Source organism: Salmo salar, chromosome 14 (assembly GCF_965601325.2).
Source record: "Salmo salar chromosome 14, fSalSal1, whole genome shotgun sequence".
Classification (NCBI taxonomy): Eukaryota; Metazoa; Chordata; class Actinopteri; order Salmoniformes; family Salmonidae; genus Salmo; species Salmo salar.
The window spans coordinates 42,784,782-42,807,027 of NC_138304.1; the positions used below are offsets into that span (position 1 = coordinate 42,784,782).

At 41.6% G+C, this 22,246-nt stretch overlaps 2 protein-coding genes across 2 annotated transcripts; both read right to left on the reverse strand.

Moving 5' to 3' along the window:
• Positions 1–1,161: 1,161 nt before the first annotated feature.
• Positions 1,162–2,850, reverse strand: LOC123726704 (C-C motif chemokine 20). Its single transcript, XM_045694376.2, has 4 exons — positions 2,607–2,850; positions 2,171–2,282; positions 1,821–1,898; positions 1,162–1,669 (listed from the first exon to the last, which is right to left on the reverse strand). The coding sequence occupies exons 1-4, from the start codon at positions 2,692–2,694 to the stop codon at positions 1,633–1,635; spliced, it is 315 nt and encodes a 104-aa protein (XP_045550332.1). The 5' UTR covers positions 2,695–2,850; the 3' UTR covers positions 1,162–1,632.
• Positions 2,851–15,464: 12,614 nt separating this feature from the next.
• On the reverse strand, positions 15,465–16,872 carry LOC106569679 (C-C motif chemokine 20). The gene is made up of 4 exons (XM_014141243.3): positions 16,696–16,872; positions 16,435–16,549; positions 16,172–16,249; positions 15,465–15,931 (listed from the first exon to the last, which is right to left on the reverse strand). The coding sequence occupies exons 1-4, from the start codon at positions 16,781–16,783 to the stop codon at positions 15,895–15,897; spliced, it is 318 nt and encodes a 105-aa protein (XP_013996718.1). The 5' UTR covers positions 16,784–16,872; the 3' UTR covers positions 15,465–15,894.
• Between the last annotated feature and the right edge of the window lie 5,374 nt (positions 16,873–22,246).

A 22,246-nucleotide genomic window follows, 5' to 3' on the forward strand; every position in this document is an offset into this window, starting at 1 on the left:
TCATGGTGTAGTCTCCTCTACAGTTACTACATCTACCCACTGGTGACCTCTCATGGTGTAGTGTCCTCTACAGTTACTACATCTACCCACTGGTGACCTCTCATGGTGTAGTCTCCTCTACAGTTACTACATCCACCCACTGGTGACCTCTCATGGTGTAGTCTCCTCTACAGTTACTACATCCACCCACTGGTGACCTCTCATGGTGTAGTGTCCTCTACAGTTACTACATCCACCCACTGGTGACCTCTCATGGTGTAGTCTCCTCTACAGTTACTACATCCACCCACTGGTGACCTCTCATGGTGTAGTCTCCTCTACAGTTACTTCATCCACCCACTGGTGACCTCTCATGGTGTGGTGTCCTCTACAGTTACTACATCCACCCACTGGTGACCTCTCATGGTGTAGTGTTCTCTACAGTTATTTCATCCACCCACTGGTGACCTCTCATGGTGTAGTCTCCTCTACAGTTACTACATCTACCCACTGGTGACCTCTCATGGTGTAGTGTCCTCTACAGTTACTACATCCACCCACTGGTGACCTCTCATGGTGTAGTCTCCTCTACAGTTACTACATCCACCCACTGGTGACCTCTCATGGTGTAGTGTCCTCTACAGTTACTACATCTACCCACTGGTGCTCTCTCATGGTGTAGTGTCCTCCACAGTTACTACATCCACCCACTGGTGACCTCTCATGGTGTAGTGTCCTCCACAGTTACTACATCCACCCACTGGTGACCTCTCATGGTGTAGTGTCCTCCACAGTTACTACATCCACCCACTGGTGATCTCTCATGGTGTAGTGTCCTCTACAGTTATTACATCTACCCACTGGTGAACTCTCATGGTGTAGTGTCCTCTACAGTTACTACATCTACCCACTGGTGACCTCTCATGGTGTAGTGACCTCTACAGTTACTACATCTACCCATTGGTGACCTCTCATGGGGTAGAGTGATGCAGTGTCTTAGACCGCTGCGGTACTCAGGAGCCCCACTCATACCGAACAAGATGAATACACAAAAGAAGTGAGAATTCTTAGTAAAATATAAATTATTTATTATAGATATAAAATGAACAGTAACTGTTAAATGTAACAGATGTGATCAATGATCTGATCATACACAAGACCTTTATGAATAAAAGGGTTAAAACGTGCGATTTCTGATGCTCATACAACAAGATCATACCATTAAACTCTGCCAACACAGAGATTATTTCATATAGAAATAGGTTATATAACATAATAAACTGGGTGGTTCCAGCCCTGAATGCTGATTGGCTGACAGCTGTGGTATGTCAGACCGTATACTATCGGTATGACAATAAATAATATTTTTACTGCTCTAATTATGTTAGTAACCAGTTTATAATAGCAATAAGGCTCCTCGGTGGTTTGTCATATGTGGCCAATATACCACGGCTAAGGGCTGTGTCCAGGTGCTCCAGGTTGCTTATATTCTTCATTTATTATACTTTTCAGTACAGAAAAATGTCTGATAAAATTCAGGTAGTTGGATAAACTTAGAGATAGCAGGGTTCCAGCATGTTTGCATTCTCCTCCGTTAATGAAGGTAGCAACATGAACTCTTCGTCCCGTGTACCCTTGTGATGAGTACTATTCCTATGACCTTTTCTTGTTCAATCCTTCCGCTCTCTCCCTGTAGAGAAGAAATAAAGTTATGTCATCCATTTCTTACAACCATCGTTTTACCTAATATCCTTATGATAAACCCTACACACACTGTCAGTATAATTCAATTCCATGGAACCAAATCATTTTTTCCTGAATAAATATGAATGAATTCTTACCTCAGCATGTGAACAGCTTTCATAACCCAGCCCTTGGTGGGATCCACACAAGGGAATCTCCCTCTGACAGTGTGGAAACTGGAAGAGAACATGTTGAAGAGACAACATCAGTCAATCATCAGTGCTTTACAGGCTAACATCTCTATAATATCACATTGCAAATAAATCAATACAAATAATATCAAGCTATCAAATTGTATTACTTCTGTTATACAATTATTTTATACTTAATGATATACTTAAATTGATGAAATAATACATGTACTACAATTCATCTTTTCATTTTACTTGCAATTTGTCTCAGACCTATTAAGCACAGTTCTACTGTTAGACCTTCCAAAGTCACTCACATGATAGCATCAATGTTGCACTCGTCAGTCACTCTCTGTACGGAAAAGCCACGGATGAGACCAATGTCTATCCTACCCTGGGAGTAACGTGTACAACAGCCTGTAGGAAAACCTATTGAGCAAAAAGACAAGAAATGTTATCATGTATAGGAATTAAAAAACATTTTCTAAAAAGCAAGGAGAGAAGGAGACAGAGGCAGGCAGGCAGGCAGGCAGGCAGGCAGGCAGGCAGACAGACAGACAGACAGACAGACAGACAGACAGACAGACAGACAGACAGACAGACAGACAGACAGACAGACAGACAGACAGACAGACAGACAGACAGACAGACAGACAGACAGACAGACAGACAGACAGACAGACAGACAGACAGACAGACAGACAGACAGACAGACAGACAGACTAAGACAAAACTTTCACATCCAATATTGACCTCTTTTAGCTGCAGAAGTCTCAGAAGTGAACAGCCCCACAGCCAGGAGCACGAGCAGCACAATTACAGGGGCTCTGATCTGGGCCATCTCTTCTTCTGTGGTGCTGTAGTTAGTGATGTGATGAGCTGCTGTCTTGTCTTCAGAAAGAGAGCTTCAGTGGCTGTGTGAGGTCCTACTCATCACCAGAGCTATATATATATTCCTGGTGCAGGTAGAGAGTGAAATGGGCTTTCCTACCCACGCCTTAAAACCAAAGTTCCACGGCAGAATTTCCCCATCACTTTCCCCAATGAGCAAAAAAGGGAAACAAGATTCTTGAACAGAACAAGAGGGAGACTGTTTGAACAACTTTTACATGTTTATTTATATACAGCATTTATTCTGAGCTGATTGAAATGCACAACAATATATGTTTACCTAAATGCTTGTACCTTTGTTGAAGTCTCCTGGGTTAAGGAATACATTTTTTGATTATGTTAAGTGATTTTGTGTTTTATATTATATCTCAGTATTTCTTCATCCTGGTGCTGGGGACCCAAAGGGTTTAGTTTTGCCCCTAGTGCTACACACCTGATTCCACTAATTACCTTATCATCAAAACCCTGCTCAGACATTGCATGCATCAACCAATGTTTGTGTGGCACGTCATCGACTGTGCTGTCGAGCACCAGATTGCTATTAGAACATGTGGTTAGCTCATACGTAAAATACCTATCCAGGCATTGTAAGATCGAGCATGCATCATCAACGCCTGGGCAGAGGAACACTCCCAATGATTAGTGGAATCAGGTGTCTAGTGCTACTTTTCTTACTAGACGTATGACAACTATGATGACATAATGACCCCAGGGCTCTGAGTTGTAATTCCTAATTCTACAGCTCTGACTGATGGTCAACATTCTATACTAGAGGAACACTCCCCTAACCTGTTGAGCAGGGGAATTTCAAATGGCGACATAGAAGGGGAACTTTCAGGTGTGACTTTGTTTGGTATGTAAATACACACAGCAGAGAAATACAAGAGGAATTCAATCTCATATCGGATCAATCTAATAGTCATGTGTGTGTGTGTGTGTGTGTGTGTGTGTGTGTGTGTGTGTGTGTGTGTGTGTGTGTGTGTGTGTGTGTGTGTGTGTGTGTGTGTGTGTGTGTGTGTGTGTGTGTGAGACTTAGACCTCGTGCACTGATGTGCATGGACGTGGGCTGTTAGGTGTAGCTTGTCTTGATAATATGGTTATTTTCTAGGTCAGAGGAACACAGAATGTGTTGATGCCCTAAACTCAAATGGGGAAAAGTGTTTCTGTGACAACTAAATAAATCATCTGTCACGTCCTGACCAGTGAAAAGGGTCATTTGCCATAGTAGAATGGTCAGGGCGTGGCAGGGGGGTTGATGTGTGTTTTGGGGTTTTTTGTTTCTAGAGGAATTTGTTCTAGTTTTCTTTTTCTATGTTTCGTTTTCCATGTTCGGCCGAGTATGGTTTCCAATCAGAGGCAGGTGTCTTTCGTTGTCTCTGATTGGAAGCCATACTTAGGCAGCCTGTTTTCCTTTGGGTTTTGTGGGTGGTTATTTTCTGTTTAGTTGTTGTACCTGACGGAACTGTTGGTCGTTTTGTTATTTTTGTAAAGCGTCCTTCCTAACTCAGTTTCCGGAGACGACGGAAACCTCTCAGGGATTTCACCATGAGGCCAATAGTGACCTTAAAAAAGTTACAGAGTTGAATAATGGCCGTGAAAGGAGAAAACTGAGGATTAATCTACATTGTAGTTACTCCACAATACTAACCTGTGAGGACAGACGATGGGAGATGAGAAGCAAGTACGGGGGGGGGGGATTAATAAATAACGAACATGAAACAAAACAAGGACAGTGTCTGGACAAGGGGAACAAACTGACATCAATGCTGACACGGGGAAGAAACTGAGGAAGTGACAGATATAGGGGAGACAATCAAAAAGGTAATAGAGTCCAGGTGTGATAAGAGAATTATCTAATAAAGGTAAATTAATCAATAAGCCATTAATAATTAGTAGTTATGTAGCATGGATAATGAAAAATGTATGTACTCAATGTTAGTCCCATAAAGTCTAGTAGAGACTGGAGAGGGAGAGAAAGGTGTGTGTGTGTGTGTGTGTGTGTGTGTTAGTGGACCTAAGGGAGCTGTAGACGTGTGTGTGAGATACCGGGAGTAGCCTTCAAGGTTCTCCTAATCTCGGGGGAAAGGAACAGGCAGTCCTGGATAGTGATTAACAGTGGTGGGAAGTCCTGGGAGGGATACTGTTCACCTACTGTTTGTGTGGAGGTGTGTGCGTAAGCAGAGAGAGAGGATAAAATGAACTTCTTTGTTAATGTTGGGCAGAACGTTCTCTGAATAAACCGTACGAACCTTTTGCAGAAGGATGAGTCCTTGCCTAATTATTAACCCATTGTCTTACAAACCTTGGGAATTAGTCAAGGATTATTGATTGTTAATTATTATCATTGGGATAGAATAATTCCTTTGACAAGGTGAGTCCCAATAAGTGCTGATGCGTGTAACCATGGTGACAGGTGTGCGTAGTGATGGGCCGCCTGGCGCCCTCGAGCACCAGAGAGGGGGAGCGGGAGCAGGTGTGACATAACCTGAATGACAGAATGAAAAGAAGGAAGTCTGTACAGAATAAAAATTTTCCAAAATATGCATCCAGTTTGCAACAAGGTACTAAAGTAAAACTGCAAAAGATGCTTCAAAGAAATGTACTTTATGTCTTGAATACGAAGCGTTATAAGAGAACCTGGTTCAGTCTGCTTTCCAACAGACACTGGGAGACAAATTCATCTTCCAGCAGGACAATAACTTAAAACACAAGGCCAAATATATACTGGAGATGTTTACCAAGACGACATTGAATGTTCCTGAGTGGCCTTGTTACAATTTTGACTTCAATCAGATTCAAAATCTATGGCAAGACTTGAAAATGGCTGTCTATCAATGATCAACAACTAATGTGAGAGAGCTTGAAGAATATTGTACAATCCATGTGTGCAAAGCTCTTATAAATTTACCCAGAAAGAGTCACAGCTGTAATCACTGCCAAATGTAATTCTAACATGTATTGACTCAGGGGTGTGAATACTTATGTAAATGAGATATTTCTGTATCTCATTTTCAGGAAAATTGCAAACAGTTCTAAAAACATGTTTTCACTTTTTCATTATGAGGTATTGTATGTAGATGGGTGAGAAAACAATCTATTTCATCTATTTTGAAATCAGGCTGTAACATAACAAAATGTGGAATAAGTCAAGAGGTATGAATACTTTCTGAAGGCACTCTATTTAACCCACTGAGTCAATACATACAGACTTGAAATCATTGGCCTTTTTAATAAATGTAACACTAGTCACTTTAATAATTCCACTTTAATAATGTTTACATATCTTGCATTACTCATCTCATAGGTATACACTGTATTCTATACTATCTATTGAATCTTAGCCTATGCCGCTCTGACATTACACATCTATATATTTATATATTATTATTCCATTCCATACTTAGATTTGTGTGTTTTAGGTATTTGTTGTGGAATTGTTAGATATTACTTGTTAGATATTGCTGCACTGTCGGGACAAGAAGCACAAGCATTTCACTATACTCGCAATAACATCTGCTAACCATGTGTATGTGAACAATACATTTTGATTTGGACTTGATTTGAATCACTTTTGGCAGCTATTACAGCGGTGAGTCTTTCTGGGTCCCGAAGAGCTTTGCACACCTGGATTTTAGAATATTTGTCCATTATTCCTTAAAATATTCTTCAGCCTCTGTTAAGTTGGTTGTTGATCATTGCTAGACAGTCAAGCTGATTTAAGTCCAAACTGTAACTAGGCCCCTCAGGAACATTCACTATAACTCCTACATACAGTAGGCCTTCTAATCACAACGGACTAAATGTGTTTGAATTGAACAATCAAACTTCTTTTTAAGGCTACTTGTACATTACATCACATCGTCACACAATCCCAACGTTATGTAATCCTCTATTATACAATGATAACATCTCCCTTAGAATTTTGCTGACATGCATCATTGTATATTTGACGTAAATTCTTAATCCGGGACCACAGTGGAAGGGAGTTTACCAAGGTACCAACAATGTGACCTATGTGTCAAACTTCCCTGACCCAAATACATGTTGAGACTGAAGTTTCCACCTTGTTCCTCACACGCTGGGTCTGCGGTCCAGAAAAGGACTTCATATTTCCAACTGAGAAAGTATTTAAACTAGAATTCCAGATCATTGGATCAGATCATCTTGGTATCTCATTCTGAGGAGAGAGTTCCAGGTATCTGTTGAACTTCACTGCCTGTCTAGACCTCTGAACCTGACAAGATGGCAAAGCTTGCTGTGACTCTCTCTACTCTGCTCCTGCTGTTGTTGGCACTGATGACTCTGGGTGAAACTAGTAAATAGGACAGGATCTGTCATCTAATGTGCTGTTCGCTACCATCAGTGTCAAAGCAAATCAAATCAAAGTTTATTTGTCACGTGCACCGAATACAACAGGTGTAGACCTTACAGTGAAATGCTTACTTACAAGCCCTGACCAACTGTGCAATTGTTAAGTAGAAAATAGGTATTAGGTGAACAATAGATAAGTAAAGAAATAAAAACAACAGTAAAAGATAGTGAATAATAACAGTAGCGAGGCTATAACAGTAGCGAGGCTATAACAGTAGTGAGACTATAACAGTAGTGAGGCTATAACAGTAGTGAGGCTATATACAGTAGAGAGGCTAAAACAGTAGCGAGGCTATAACATTAGCGAGGCTGTAACAGTAGCGAGGCTATACATGTAGGGAGGCTATAACAGTAGTGAGGCTATAACAGTAGAGAGGCTATAACAGTAGTGAGACTATAAATGTAGCGAAGCTATAACAGTAGCGAGGCTATATACAGTAGAGAGGCTATAACAGTAGAGAGGATATATACAGTAGTGAGAATATAACAGTAGTGAGGCTATATACAGTAGAGAGGCTATAACAGTAGAGAGGCTGTATACAGCAGAAAGGCTATAACAGTAGTGAGACTATAACAGTAGAGAGGATATATACAGTAGTGAGTCTACAACCGTAGAGAGGCTATAACAGTAGTGAGGCTATAACAGTAGAGAGGCTATAACAGTAGTGAGGCTATAACAGTAGCGAAGCTATAACAGTAGCGAGGCTATATACAGTAGAGAGGCTATATACAGTAGAGAGGCTATAACAGTAGTGAGACTATATACAGTAGAGAGGCTATAACAGTAGAGAGGCTATAACAGTAGAGAGGATATATACAGTAGTGAGGCTATAACAGTAGTGAGGCTATATACAGTAGAGAGGCTATAACAGTAGAGAGGCTGTATACAGTAGAGAGGCTATAACAGTAGTGAGACTATAACAGTAGAGAGGATATATACAGTAGTGAGGCTACAACAGTAGAGAGGCTATAACAGTAGTGAGGCTATAACAGTAGAGAGGCTATAACAGTAGTGAGGCTATAACAGTAGAGAGGCTATAACAGTAGTGAGGCTATAACAGTAACGAGGCTATATACAGTAGAGAGGCTATAACAGTAGCAAGGCTATAGACAGTAGAGAGGCTATAACAGTAGTGAGGCTAATACAGTAGCGAGGCTATAACAGTACTGAGGCTAATACAGTAGAGAGGCTATAACAGTAGCAAGGCTATATACAGTAGAGAGGCTATAACAGTAGAGAGGCTATAACAGTAGAGAGGATATATACAGTAGTGAGGCTATAAAAGTAGTGAGGCTATATACAGTAGAGAGGCTATAACAGTAGAGAGGCTATATACAGTAGAGAGGCTATATACAGTAGTGAGGCTATAACAGTAGAGAGGCTATATACAGTAGAGAGGCTATAACAGTAGAGAGGCTATATACAGTAGAGAGGCTATAACAGTAGAGAGGCTATATACAGTAGAGAGGATATATACAGTAGTGAGGCTATAAAAGTAGTGAGGCTATATACAGTAGAGAGGCTATAACAGTAGCAGAGGCTATATACAGTAGAGAGGCTATATACAGTAGAGAGGCTATAACAGTAGAGAGGCTGTATACAGTAGAGAGGCTATAACAGTAGTGAGGCTATAACAGTAGAGAGGATATATACAGTAGTGAGGCTATAACAGTAGAGAGGCTATAACAGTAGTGAGGCTATAACAGTAGAGAGGCTATATACAGTAGAGAGGCTATAACAGTAGTGAGCCTATAACAGTAGAGAGGCTAATACAGTAGAGAGGCTATTACAGTAGCAAGGCTATATACAGTAGAGAGGCTGTATACAGTAGCGAGGCTATAACAGTAGAGAGTCTGTATACAGTAGAGAGGCTATAAGAGTAGTGAGGCTGTAACAGTAGAGAGGCTATAACAGTAGTGAGGCTATAACAGTAACGAGGCTATATACAGTAGAGAGGCTATAACAGTAGTGAGGCTATATACAGTAGAGAGGCTATAACAGTAGCAAGGCTATATACAGTAGAGAGGCTATAACAGTAGTGAGGCTATTTACAGTAGAGAGGCTATAACCGTAATGAGGCTATATACAGACACCGGTTAGTCGGGCTAATTGAGGTAGTATGTACATGTAGATATGGTTAAAGTGACTATGCATATATGATAAACAGAGAGTAGCAGCAGCGTAAACGAGGGGTTGGGGGAGGGGACAGACAATGCAAAAAGTCCGGGTAGCCATTTGATTACTTGTTCAGGAGTCTTATGGCTTGGGGGTAAAAGCTGTTGAGAAGCCTTTTGGTCCTAGACTCTGCACTCCGGTACTGCTTGCCATGTGGTAGTAGAGAGAACAGTCTATGACTGGGGTGGCTGGGGTCTTTGAACATTTTTAGGGCCTTCCTCTGACACCGCCTGGTGTAGAGGTCCTGGATGGCAGGAAGCTTGGCCCCAGTGATGTACTGGGCCGTACGCACGCTATGTCATACTTAAGCTACTTTCTTGAGTTTCCCACCTAGTTTTACTTGTTGTCTTGTCTTAACGTATGTCTTAATATCTGTGATGTTTGTGTTGTGCAGGTCCTCTGAAAATAGGTATGCACAAGAATGCACAGAACACAAAATGCTGCACAGAACACCAAAAGGTCTCCATCCCTGGTACCGGAGCGCCAAGTCTAGGTCCAAGAGGCATTTACCCCCCCTGTTACACTGCTGGTACTCTATGTTATAATCTATGCATAGTCACTTTAATAACTCTACCTACATGTACATATTACCTCAATTACCTCGACACCGGTGCCCCCGCACATTGACTCTAACGGTACCCCTGTATATAGTCTTGCTATTGTTATATTACTGCTGCTCTTTAACTACTAGTTACTTTTATTTCTTATTCTTATTCCTATTTCTTAAACTGCATTGTTGGTTATGGGCTTGTAAATAAGCATTTCACTGTAAGGTTTACACCTGTTGCATTCGGCACACGTGACTAATAAAATGTGATATGATTTGACTTGATTAGATCAGCTAGATGCAGGCCAGAGTGTGCAAGGCGCTATTGAATGTGTCACTGTCTGTCACCTTGGCTCATCCATTGTGACACCTCCCTTGGTTGTCGTTTGGCATATTCATGTTCATTGTGGTCACCAAATGTTTCTCTCGACCTGTGTTGTAAACTTTCATTCATAATCTAGGTTGTAACAACCTCATGGTGGCTATAGAGAAACTTGAGGTTCAAGAAGTAGCATAAACCTATCCATGTTACATTGAACTGGGTGAATGGAATATGAATGACTGTCATCCAACACGCTGTAATAGAAGTAAGGCCATCCTCATCAAAAAATAATTGTCCTGCCTCATCATAAACGCACTGACGACCACTGCTTGGTGTAGGCTAGAGTGTGTTGGGCTTGGTGTAGGCTAGAGTGTGTTGGGCTTGGTGTAGGCTAGAGTGTGTTGGGCTTGGTGTAGGCTAGAGTGTGTTGGGCTTGGTGTAGGCTAGAGTGTGTTGGGCTTGGTGTAGGCTAGCCTGTGCTGGGCTTGGTGTAGGCTAGAGTGTGTTGGGCTTGGTGTAGGCTAGAGTGTGTTGGGCTTGGTGTAGGCTAGAGTGTGTTGGGCTTGGTGTAGGCTAGAGTGTGTTGGGCTTGGTGTAGGCTAGAGTGTGCTGGACTTGGTGTAGGCTAGAGTGTGCTGCGCTTGGTGTAGGCTAGAGTGTGTTGGGCTTGGTGTAGGCTAGAGTGTGTTGGGCTTGGTGTAGGCTAGAGTGTGTTGGGCTTGGTGTAGGCTAGAGTGTGTTGGGCTTGGTGTAGGCTAGAGTGTGTTGGGCTTGGTGTAGGCTAGAGTGTGTTGGGCTTGGTGTAGGCTAGAGTGTGTTGGGCTTGGTGTAGGCTAGAGTGTGTTGGGCTTGGTGTAGGCTAGAGTGTGTTGGGCTTGGTGTAGGCTAGCATGTGCTGGGCTTGGTGTAGGCTAGAGTGTGTTGGGCTTGGTGTAGGCTAGAGTGTGTTGGGCTTGGTGTAGGCTAGAGTGTGTTGGGCTTGGTGTAGGCTAGAGTGTGTTGGGCTTGGTGTAGGCTAGAGTGTGTTGGGCTTGGTGTAGGCTAGAGTGTGTTGGGCTTGGTGTAGACTAGAGTGTGTTGGGCTTGGTGTAGGCTAGAGTGTGTTGGGCTTGGTGTAGGCTAGAGTGTGTTGGGCTTGGTGTAGGCTAGAGTGTGTTGGGCTTGGTGTAGGCTAGAGTGTGTTGGGCTTGGTGTAGGCTAGAGTGTGTTGGGCTTGGTGTAGGCTAGAGTGTGTTGGGCTTGGTGTAGGCTAGCCTGTGCTGGGCTTGGTGTAGGCTAGAGTGTGTTGGGCTTGGTGTAGGCTAGAGTGTGTTGGGCTTGGTGTAGGCTAGAGTGTGTTGGGCTTGGTGTAGGCTAGAGTGTGTTGGGCTTGGTGTAGGCTAGAGTGTGTTGGGCTTGGTGTAGGCTAGAGTGTGCTGGACTTGGTGTAGGCTAGAGTGTGCTGCGCTTGGTGTAGGCTAGAGTGTGTTGGGCTTGGTGTAGGCTAGAGTGTGTTGGGCTTGGTGTAGGCTAGCCTGTGCTGGGGTTGGTGTAGACTATAGCTTGCGGGACTTGGTGTAGGCTAGACTGTGTTGGGCTTGGTGCAGACTAGCCTGTGTTGGGATTGGTGTAGGCTAGCCTGTGCTGGGATTGGTGTGGCCTGCGCCCACATTTCCCACCTTTCCCACACAGGGCCAATGCAGTCGTGTTTGCTGGGTAGGCTAATCCTACTTTAATGAAATGATTTCATCATGCGGAGAGGAAGAAAATAACTCATTGAATCATACTTAAGACATCATTATCATTATAACATGACAAAAGAAACCTACGCTGATAATAACTTATTGACCACCATATATTATTAATTGCTATTTCATTACTGTATCAATGAAAATACGGTTATTGGACTCGCTGGGCTGTCCACGTGCAGCATGAATGCTCACGGCAGATGTTGGATCAATATCCAGCTTCGTGACATGGCACGCAGGCACACATAAACACACACACACACACACACACACACAAACACACATACACACACCAACTTAAAGATAATGCTCTGTAAATCTCTCAGTAAGGGCTGTGATGAAGATCACCGGACTAGTTAACGTTTCATCTAAACTCTCTGCTTCCTGATCTGTGTGTGCCTGTGTGTGTGTGTATATATTAGTGTGTGTGTGTTGTTAAGGGTTCAGGATAGAATTGTAGCAGGTATACAACCACCCACTGACTGGGTTTAAACCTCATAGTCTTTCAGACTTTACAGTTTGATTTTCAAAAATTTGACAGGTTCTGCTTCCCTCTAGTGGCTAGAGTGAGACTTACACTACATAGGATAGGGACCGTCAGAGCCCTGTTCTGAGAATCAGGTTTGAGGAGTCGCGAGGTAACTTTGGTCAACTCTGAGTTCAACTCCTTCAAATTAGAAGCTATTTAGAACCTGGTTCAAGGAGAACCCTTTTGGGCTCCATGTACGACCCTTTCCACAGAGTGTTCTACATGGAACCCAAAATGGATCTATGTGGAAATAAAAAAGCTTTAATACCCATCTAACGGCCTGTCATATTGATTTATGTGGGAAAACACATCATGATCTACATCACACCGGGTCAATGAACAGCCCCCCCCCCCCCCCCCCCCCCCCCAACCTCAAACCCCTAGCAGTCAGAGAGAAAGAGAGAGAGGGCAGGGGAAGGAGGAGAGAGAGGCAGAGAGATGAGGGAGAGAGAGAGACGGAGGGAGAGAGGGAGAGGGCATTTCCACCAGCATGTTTAGCTGCATGTCTGTTATGGTTGTGTTGAAGTTGAAGTCTTTGGTGTCGACATCACACCGGGTCAATGAACTGCCCCCCGATCATCCCTTCCCAGCGAGCTCTCTTCATCTGGGTGAAGAAAATCATCATTTACTGGGTCTTGTTCGTCAACAGGGTGTTCATTCTGTTTGATACTGCTGTTGATCTTTCAGCAATAGTTGACTATATAAAAACTATCTCTGGAAATAATAGCACTTCACACCTCAATGAATGTCACTGCTACTGGCTCTTCAAATGGACTGTATTACACAAAGGAGGCACGTCTTTCTGTGAAAATGATCTGCATGTTTTATCATCTCTGCTTGATGGTGGGGTCAAGCTGGGCCACCGTGGACTTCCTGCGTAGACAGGTTAAAGGTTAGGCTAAATCTGGGATTTTGAGTGTTACATGAAATTCCATTTTTAGTTCTTGTTAAATAAATCAGAGTTCAACCTACACCTTAATTAATCTGGGTCTGTGAAACTGGTCCATTAATTCTTAAGGATAGGCATCACGCTAGCGGGACACCTGGCGACAACATCCGGTGAAATTGGAGTGCGCACAATTCAAATAAATAATCGTAATATTAAACATTCATGAACATACAAGTATCTTATATCATTTAAAAGCTTAAATTATTAATTGCGTAGTCCGATTTACAATAGGCTTTACAGTGAAAGCATACCATGCGATTGTCTGGGGACGGCGCCCCACATCAACATATTGTTCAACCAGCACAGGCTTCACAAAATCACAAATAGCGATTAAATTAATCTCTTACTTTTGAAAATCTTCCTCTGTTTGCAATCCCAAGGGTCCCAGCTAAAACATGAATGGTCGTTTTGTGAGAGAAAATCCTTCTTTATATCTATTAAATAGGCTTTAATATGATACTTGTGCTTTGTCTTTTACAAACTAGTCATATTTTACATAAATTGATGAATCTATTTATTTATTTAAACATGTTGTACATGTTTTGGTTCATGTTTGTAAATTGTGATTTCCATCTCTATCTGAGATGCAGAGTACATGGTGTTTTCATAGCTCAGATGTTTGATATTCCTATTTAATTGTCGAATGGACGAGGCCTAACAAATATATTCTGTTTAGAAAATATGAAAATAACTATGTATTTTCTTGCTGTAAATTGACCAATATATTTATACTAGCTGTACCCCGCCCTATGGCTGTAAATCTATTTGAAACATTTAGATTTTCGTATCACTGTTCATGTGTTGAACTATTGAATTCTCACAAGAAGAAAATGTGGTGGCAAATGCAGAATGAGAACTTCCAGAACTGGAATTTCACTGTTTTGATAGTAGAGACAACAGTGTGTGTTGTGACACAGTTTGGAATTTGGGAATTTAAAACTGATTGACGACTCAGTGCTGATGTCATTGGCTCCTCTTGGTTTTGCTACCTTTATAGATGAATATGAACAGCTCTTGTAAATAGTCATATATCTGATTGTTTTGAATGAATATGCATTTGTCACAACATCAACTCTTGCCTAAAACCTGCAAAGGAACAAGAAGAAACAGTTGTATGAAACTGCTGTTGTTAGCCAGGTAGAAGTTATTGTACATTGTATACAACCATCAAGGCCAGGTCTATGTAGATTTCAATGTAATCCAAAAAGAACAACTTGGAGCTTAAACACCATAGACATCCAAAGTGAATGTACTGTATGTCATCTCTACAAGGCCTTTGGAATAGGAGTGTTTTTATAAGAAACACTGTGAGAGTATTTCACCCTCTGGTGACCTCTCATGGTGTGGTGTCCTCCACAGTTACTTCATCCACCCACTGGTGACCTCTCATGGTGTAGTCTCCTCTACAGTTACTACATCTACCCACTGGTGACCTCTCATGGTGTAGTGTCCTCTACAGTTACTACATCCACCCACTGGTGACCTCTCATGGTGTAGTCTCCTCTACAGTTACTACATCTACCCACTGGTGACCTCTCATGGTGTAGTCTCCTCTACAGTTACTACATCCACCCACTGGTGATCTCTCATGGTGTAGTGTCCTCCACAGTTACTATTCAATATCTTGTCTATCTGTCTGTGTAATGCTTTAGTTAGAAGAAGTGTCGGAGTCAGGCGAATGGACACATGGATGAGTGTAAACAATAACGTGTTTACTAAAATCATACTCAAACTTCTTCCACATCCAAATACAGGGTTAGGAGAAAACACCTCCAACAATCACAAAACAGGAAACAATCACGGACAAGACAAACAGGAAAGCCAGATGGTTAAATAATGAACATAATCAGGGAATCATAAACAGGTGTGAATAATAAAGACAAAAGCAAATGAACAGGGAAACATAGATCGGTGGCAACTAGTAAGCCGGTGACGTCGACCGCCGAACGCCGCCCGAACAAGGAGAGGGGCCGACTTCGGTGGAAGTCGTGACAGTCTGCTTCATCAGTTAGTATCTGTCATTGTGCTGTCCTAGGTTCATCTTCCATTCACCACTCATACCACACAAGATGAACACACAAAACAAGTGAGAATTCTTTAGAAAATATATTTATTATAGACATAAAATACTAAAGTAACAGTTAAAAGCAACAGATGTGATCAATGATATGATCATATACAATACTTTTATGAATAAAAGTCTTACAACGTGTGCACTTTCTGATGCCCATAAAACGAGATCAAACCATTAAACTCTGCAATCACAAAGCCTATTTCATATACAAACAGGTTATAGTAAAATATAATACATTTATTATAGATATAAATTGTAACAGTGACAAAAAGTTACAAATGTTTTCATGAATAAAAGTATAAACATTTAGTTTCCTGATACTCTTTTAACGAGATCGTATCCTTATTGCACATATAAAAAATAGGTTTCATTATAAAATAATATATTCATTTTCCGTTCCTGACTGTTAAATACACATGTTCTGCTCCTCTGTATGCAGAGTACCCATCATCGGATTAGGACTGGGATTTCCTGATGTGAACCGCCCTGTCCCTGAAATAGATCACAAAAAATCATATTATTTTCAATTGTCGAGGCCACTCTTATATTTCAATATCTCCAATTTAGAGTTGTATCTGTAGTAAAATCTAAAACACGTTCACTGTGTCTAAATTCTGGAGTACCAACTTTGTTTGTATCATTCATAATAAACAACTTTATTCTAAATCCCTTTTAATATTCAAGTGTAAATAGTATAACAGTCGTAATGTCATTTATGAGAGTCATCCTTACCCCAGTCGGTTGACATGTTGGATCACCCAGCTCTGGGAAGGGTCTGCACACAAATCTTTCCCCTTTTTAGTGTGGAAACTGGAAGAGACACATACAAAACCGTAAGTCCATATTCAACACTCTGTTTTTACTGCATTGTTAACCCATATTTTTATTCAACTATAATTACAGTATAATGTATTTTTCTTGCTAAATTATTTAAAGTTATGTAAAGAATCCTGAACCTCAATTCAAAAATAAATAATCACATCAAAGATACTCACATGATGGCAGGTATTCTGCAGATTTCAAACGGGGTCTGTAGGGTATAGCCTACGATAACTCCAAAAGGTATTTCCCCACCAGTATAGCTTTGACAGCAGCCTTTTCTACGACGTGCTGTAAAAAAATGAACAAATAAACAATTAAAGAGGAATCTTGATGAAGACTAAATATTACTCTAATTGTCCAACAGTTTATTTCAGTGTTCCAGTAATAACACAGACAGACAGACTAAGACACAACTTTCACAGCAGAATATTGACCTTGTTTAGCTGCAGAAGCCTCCATAGTGAACAGCCCCACAGCCAGGAGCACGAGCAGCACAATAACAGGGGCTCTGATCTGGGCCATCTCTTCTTCTGTGGTGCTGTGGTTAGTGATGTGATGAGCTGCTGTCTTGTCTTCAGAAAGAGAGCTTCAGTGGCTGTGTGAGGTCCTACTCATCACCAGAGCTATATATACACTCCTGGTGCAGGTGGAAACTTATTCTCTGAGAGGTGAAATGGGCTTTCCTACCCACGCCTTAATACCAAAGTTCCACAGCAGAATTTCCCCATCACTTTCCCCAACAAGCAATAATAAAGGAACAAGATTCTTCAACAGAACAAGGGAGAATGTTTTGAGCCCAGTCTTTACTTGCCTAGTCATGATCGACAATCATAGTATTAAGTATGAATATTAAGTACTACATATTTCAATAAAGAATTTGTGTTGATACTCTATCCTATGATCCTATATAGACATATACATATCTGGCAGCCTCGAGAGTGTAAGATTATTGCCTTTCTATTATGAGGTTGCATTGCCAACTGCTGTACCTCACAGTGTAATCCACTTTCGGCCTCATAAGCAAAGGATATGTGAAATGTGCCAATCAGATCAAACCTATGTATTTTCATTCAGACAGAGATAAACACTGTGGTCTCAAAAAGAACACCTTTTGCTGTGATTATGTGTGTGTGTGTGTGTGTGTAGCCATGTACCCACGTCAGGGAAACCACTGCAGATATTATCAACATTGAACATACTGTATTTACAGTTATCAGATCTATCAGTTAATTTAGGAGGAATCACAATGCATTGTGAACCCCAGTGGGTAAGGTTGTGCAGTCAAACCAAGGGATTGCCCCTTTTTGTGGCCTATGAAGCAGTTGACACATTTAAGATGGTGATATTGATGAGAAAATATCTGGTTGGACTGTTAGATAGCAAACAAACCACAATAGCACCACAGAACCAGTAAATAACTTTGATTTCAAGACAGGCTGAGTGTTGCACTGAGAATGACCAATAACTTTTCTTACAAAACGTATGACAGCTATGATGACATAATGACCCCAGGGCTCTGAGTTGTAATTCCTAATTCTACAGCTCTGACTGATGGTCAACATTCTATACTAGAGGAACACTCCCCTAACCTGTTGAGCAGGGGGGAAATAAATGGGATTGATGTGTGTATTATTTATTTACATTTGCTAGGTATTACTGCACTGTTAGAGCTAGAAACACAAGCATAACATCTGCAAATCTGTGTGCTCGACCAATAAACGTTGATTTGATTTGCACTGAAAAACAACAGAGGAATGTAATATCTTATCTGATAAATACAATAGTCCCTTCTATGTGTGAGTGTGTGTGACTGCAACCTGGTCTCAGAGCATTTCATATTATTATGTAAATCTGAGACACTCTATTTCGTATGATATGTTCCGAATTTTCAAAACATATGATATGTTAGAATTTCTAGCTAGGTGAATAGGTACTAACATTAGGGGTTAGAATTAAGGTTAGACTGAAGTTTAGGAGTTAGGATAAAGGGTTAAGGTTAGGGGACGGGTTAGCTGACATGCTAAGTACAGTGCCTTGCAATAGTATTCATCCCCTTGGCGTTTTTCCTATTTTGTTGCATTACAACCTGTAATTTAAATGGATTTTTATTTGGATTTCATGTAATGGACATACACAAAATAGTCAAAAAAAGTCAAATGAAAAAAATTACTTATTTCTAAACATTTTTTAAATGAAAAACGGAAAAGTAGTGCATATGTATTCACCCCCTTTGCTATGAAGCCCCTAAATAAGATTTGGTGCAACCAATTACCTTCAGAAGTCACATAATTAGTTCAATTAAGTCCACCTGTGTGCAATCTAAGTGTCACATGATCTCAGTATATATACGCCTGTTCTGAAAGGCCCCAGAGTCTGCAACACCACTAAACAAGGGGTACTATGAAGACTTGCAGCTGTAATTGCTGCAAAAGGTGGCGCTACAAAGTATTGCCTTTGGGGAGGTGAATAGTTGTGCACGCTCAAGTTTTCTGTTTTTTTGTCTTATTTCTTGTTTGTTTCACAATAAAAAAAAAAAGCATTTTCAAAGTGGTAGGCATGTTGTGTAAATCAAATGACACAACCCCCCCCCCCCCCCCCCAAAAAAAAAAATCCATTTTAATTCCAGGATGTAAGGCAACAAAATAGGAAAAATGCCAAGGGGGTGAATACTTTCGCAAGTCACTGTAGTTCCAAAGCACCTAAAAAGTAGTAAGTAGTTGAACATTTGCTTATTTTCTCAAATTGTCCGTGATGCAAATAGAACTTGCAACCTTTGGGTTGCTAGACGTTGGCATTACATGCCTACCTGTCCACCCTGACCAACCAACCACCCTCCTTTCATTTTTGCATTAGGTAACCATCTGTCTTATGTAACTATACCGAACATAACATATCATACTAAATAGAGTGTCTCGGATTTACGTACAGAATAATATGAAATGCTCTGAGACCAGGTTGGTGACTTAGACCTCGTGCACTGATGTGCATGGACGTGGGCTGTTACGTGTAGGTTGTCTTGATAATATGGTTATTTTCTAGGTCAGAGGAACACAGAATGTGTTGATGCCCTCAACTCAAAGGGGGAAAAGTGTTTCTGTGACAACTAAATAGGTCATGATGAAGGGGTTTTAATAGTTCCTCTTCAGTTGTTGCATCATAACTGTCCCTGTGACAACCACAACATTTTCCCCCTTGAGTTTGTTACACGATGCACTCATTTTTTATATTTTATGATATTTTCATGTATATCAAGATGGGGACGTTAAACAATGACATAGAACTACTGTAGGTCTACCATTTCAAAACATGGTCTTAGCTTCAAAATGTTGGGCAGTGTATGGTTCTTCCACTTTGGAGAACTTTAAGATTGTTGGCTTTTTCTTGTTTTCTGCTATAGAAATACCCTTTGTAAATAAAGTTACAAAAAGCCATTACTACTATTACTACTTACAGGTAATCTTTCAATCATGTACAACAGAGATCACAATACTGATTGAAAGACTAACTGAAAGGAAGGATCATTTCCATTCAAAGAGCAATTGAAGACCACTTCAATGAACTGAAGTGATGAGAAAAACCTTCATTCTCACATCCACTGCTACTTGTTATATATCAAGGGATTCTTGCAGTCAAATGTTCTCTTTTTGTAATATCAATAGCTGATATTACAGTTGAGATACATGGAAAAGTATCTCCTACAGTACATACAGTAGGCCTACTAATCACAACGGTCAAGATTTATTGTGTTTTAATTGAACACTCAAACTTATTTTTAAGGCTACTGTACATAACATCACATTATGTCACATGATACCAACATTATGTAATTGTAATGAGGGTCGTATAAAGGGGACCAAGGCGCGGCGTGTAGAGTGCTCATATTTACTTTAATGATAACACTAAACCAAAAAACAACAAAACGACAGCCAACAGTTCCGCCAGGTGATACTCACAAAATGGAAAACAACTACCCACAAAACCCCATAGACAAATCCCAACTTAAATATGATCTCCAATTAGAGACAACACGAACCAGCTGCCTCTAATTGGAGATCATCCAAAACTCAACCTAGAAATAGAAAAACAAGAACAAAACATAGAAACAAAAAACAGACTGCCCACCCATATCACACCCTGACCTAACTAACCAGAGAAAAAACAGCTCTCATAGGTCAGAGCATGCAGACTCCTTAACCTATAGGGGAGGGTCCAGGTGGGCATCTGTACTCGCTGATCCCCCCGCTTCTGTATGTCCGGAGGAACCAGACCGTGGGTCATCGCCGGAGGCTCTGAAACGCCAACCGCCGCTGAAGACTCTGAGCTGAAGACCGCCACTGAAGGCTCTGGGCTGCGGACCGCCGCTGAAGACTCTGGGCTGCGGACCGCCGCTGAAGACTCTGGGCTGCGGACCGCCGCTGAAGGCTCTGGGCTGCGGACCGCCACTGGAGGCTCCTGGCTGAGGAGCGTTGCTGGAGACTCCGGGCTGAGGAGCGTCGCTGGAGGCTCCGGGCTGAGGAGCATCGCTGGAGGCTCCGGGCTGAGGAGCGTCGCTGGAGGCTCCGGACTGGGGAGCATTATTATCGGTTCTGGACTAGTGACCGCTGCTGCTGGCTCCATGCCATGGATCATCTCTACAGGTTCCGCGTCATGGATCATCACAGGAGGCTTCATACCATGGATTATTCCTACAGGCTTCGTGCCTGGGTTTATCCCTACAGGCTCCGGACCATTTATAATCCCTTCAGGCTTTTTGCCAAGGATTATTTCTACAGGCTCCGGGCCATGGATTACCTCTCGAGGCTTCGTGCCATGGAAAATCCCTACAGGCTCCGGGCCATGGATCATCACTAGAGGCTTCGTGCCATGGATCATCTCTATAGGATTCGGACCATCGCTTATCACTGGAGGCTTAGATCGTGGAGCTGAAACAGGTCTCACCGGACTAGGAAGACGCACTGAGGACCGAGTGCTCAAAGCAGGCACCGGCCGTACTGGGCTATGGAGGCGAACTGGAGGGAGAGTGCGAGGAGCAGGCACAGGACTGTCGTGTCTTTGGGGTACCATTAAACTGAAGACATGTTTATCAATTAACTCCCTGTAATTATTATCACGCGATTAAACTGATTAATCGTTTAATTGTAATTAACTAGGAGATCGGGGCACCAAGGAAAATATTCAGATTAAAAAGTTATAATTTTCCTAATATAACTTTCCTATATTATAACATTATGTATTATATTCTATTATAGTATAGGTCGATTATCTTCTGGTTTAAATGGTGTATTTTACCTCGCTGTAACAGCTGTCTGAGGAAGAATAGGACCAAAATGCGGCGGAGTTAGGGTTCGTCATATTTAATTCAACGAACACTATGCAATTCACAAAAACAACAAAACTGACAGCCAACACAGTCCTGTCAGGTGCAACCACAATGACAAGAACAATTACCCACGAAACACAAAGGAAACGTAGGCAACTTATGTGTGACTCCCAATCAACCACAACCCTCTACAGCTGTGCCTGATTGGAAGTCACACGGCCAAAATCAATGAAACAATAAAAAACACACACTCCCTTCTGCCACGTCCTGACCCAACTACACCCTCTACTGGTCAGGACGTGACAGTACCCCCCCCTCAAGGTGCAGACCCCGGGATGCACCTAAAATGCAATACACAAAACACTTGAAATAACAAAACAACAAACCGTGACGCAGAGAGGAAAACACACTACTCCAAAATGAACAACCCACAAAACCAAAAGGAAAAACCCCCTACATAAATATGATCTCCAATTAGAGACAACGAGAACCGGCTGCCTCTAATTGGAGATCATCCCAATAACCCCAACATAGATATAGAAATCTAGAAAACCCACATAGAAATAGAAAACAAGAAAACCACCCAAAACACCCCGTCACGCCCTGACCACTCTACTATAGAAAATGACCTCTTACAAGGGTCAGGACGTGACAGCAATGATCTA

Coding starts and splice junctions, on each gene's coding strand:
- LOC123726704 (XM_045694376.2), bottom strand. CDS start 2,694: ATGGCCCAGATCAGAGCCCCTGTAATTGTGCTGCTCGTGCTCCTGGCT. Junction 2,283..2,606: donor GACTTCTGCAGCTAAAAGAG/GTCAATATTGGA, acceptor TTTGCTCAATAG/GTTTTCCTACAGGCTGTTGT. Junction 1,670..1,820: donor AAAGCTGTTCACATGCTGAG/GTAAGAATTCAT, acceptor TCTTCTCTACAG/GGAGAGAGCGGAAGGATTGA.
- LOC106569679 (XM_014141243.3), bottom strand. CDS start 16,783: ATGGCCCAGATCAGAGCCCCTGTTATTGTGCTGCTCGTGCTCCTGGCT. Junction 16,250..16,434: donor TGCAGAATACCTGCCATCAT/GTGAGTATCTTT, acceptor TGTCTCTTCCAG/TTTCCACACTAAAAAGGGGA. Junction 15,932..16,171: donor CAACATGTCAACCGACTGGG/GTAAGGATGACT, acceptor GATCTATTTCAG/GGACAGGGCGGTTCACATCA.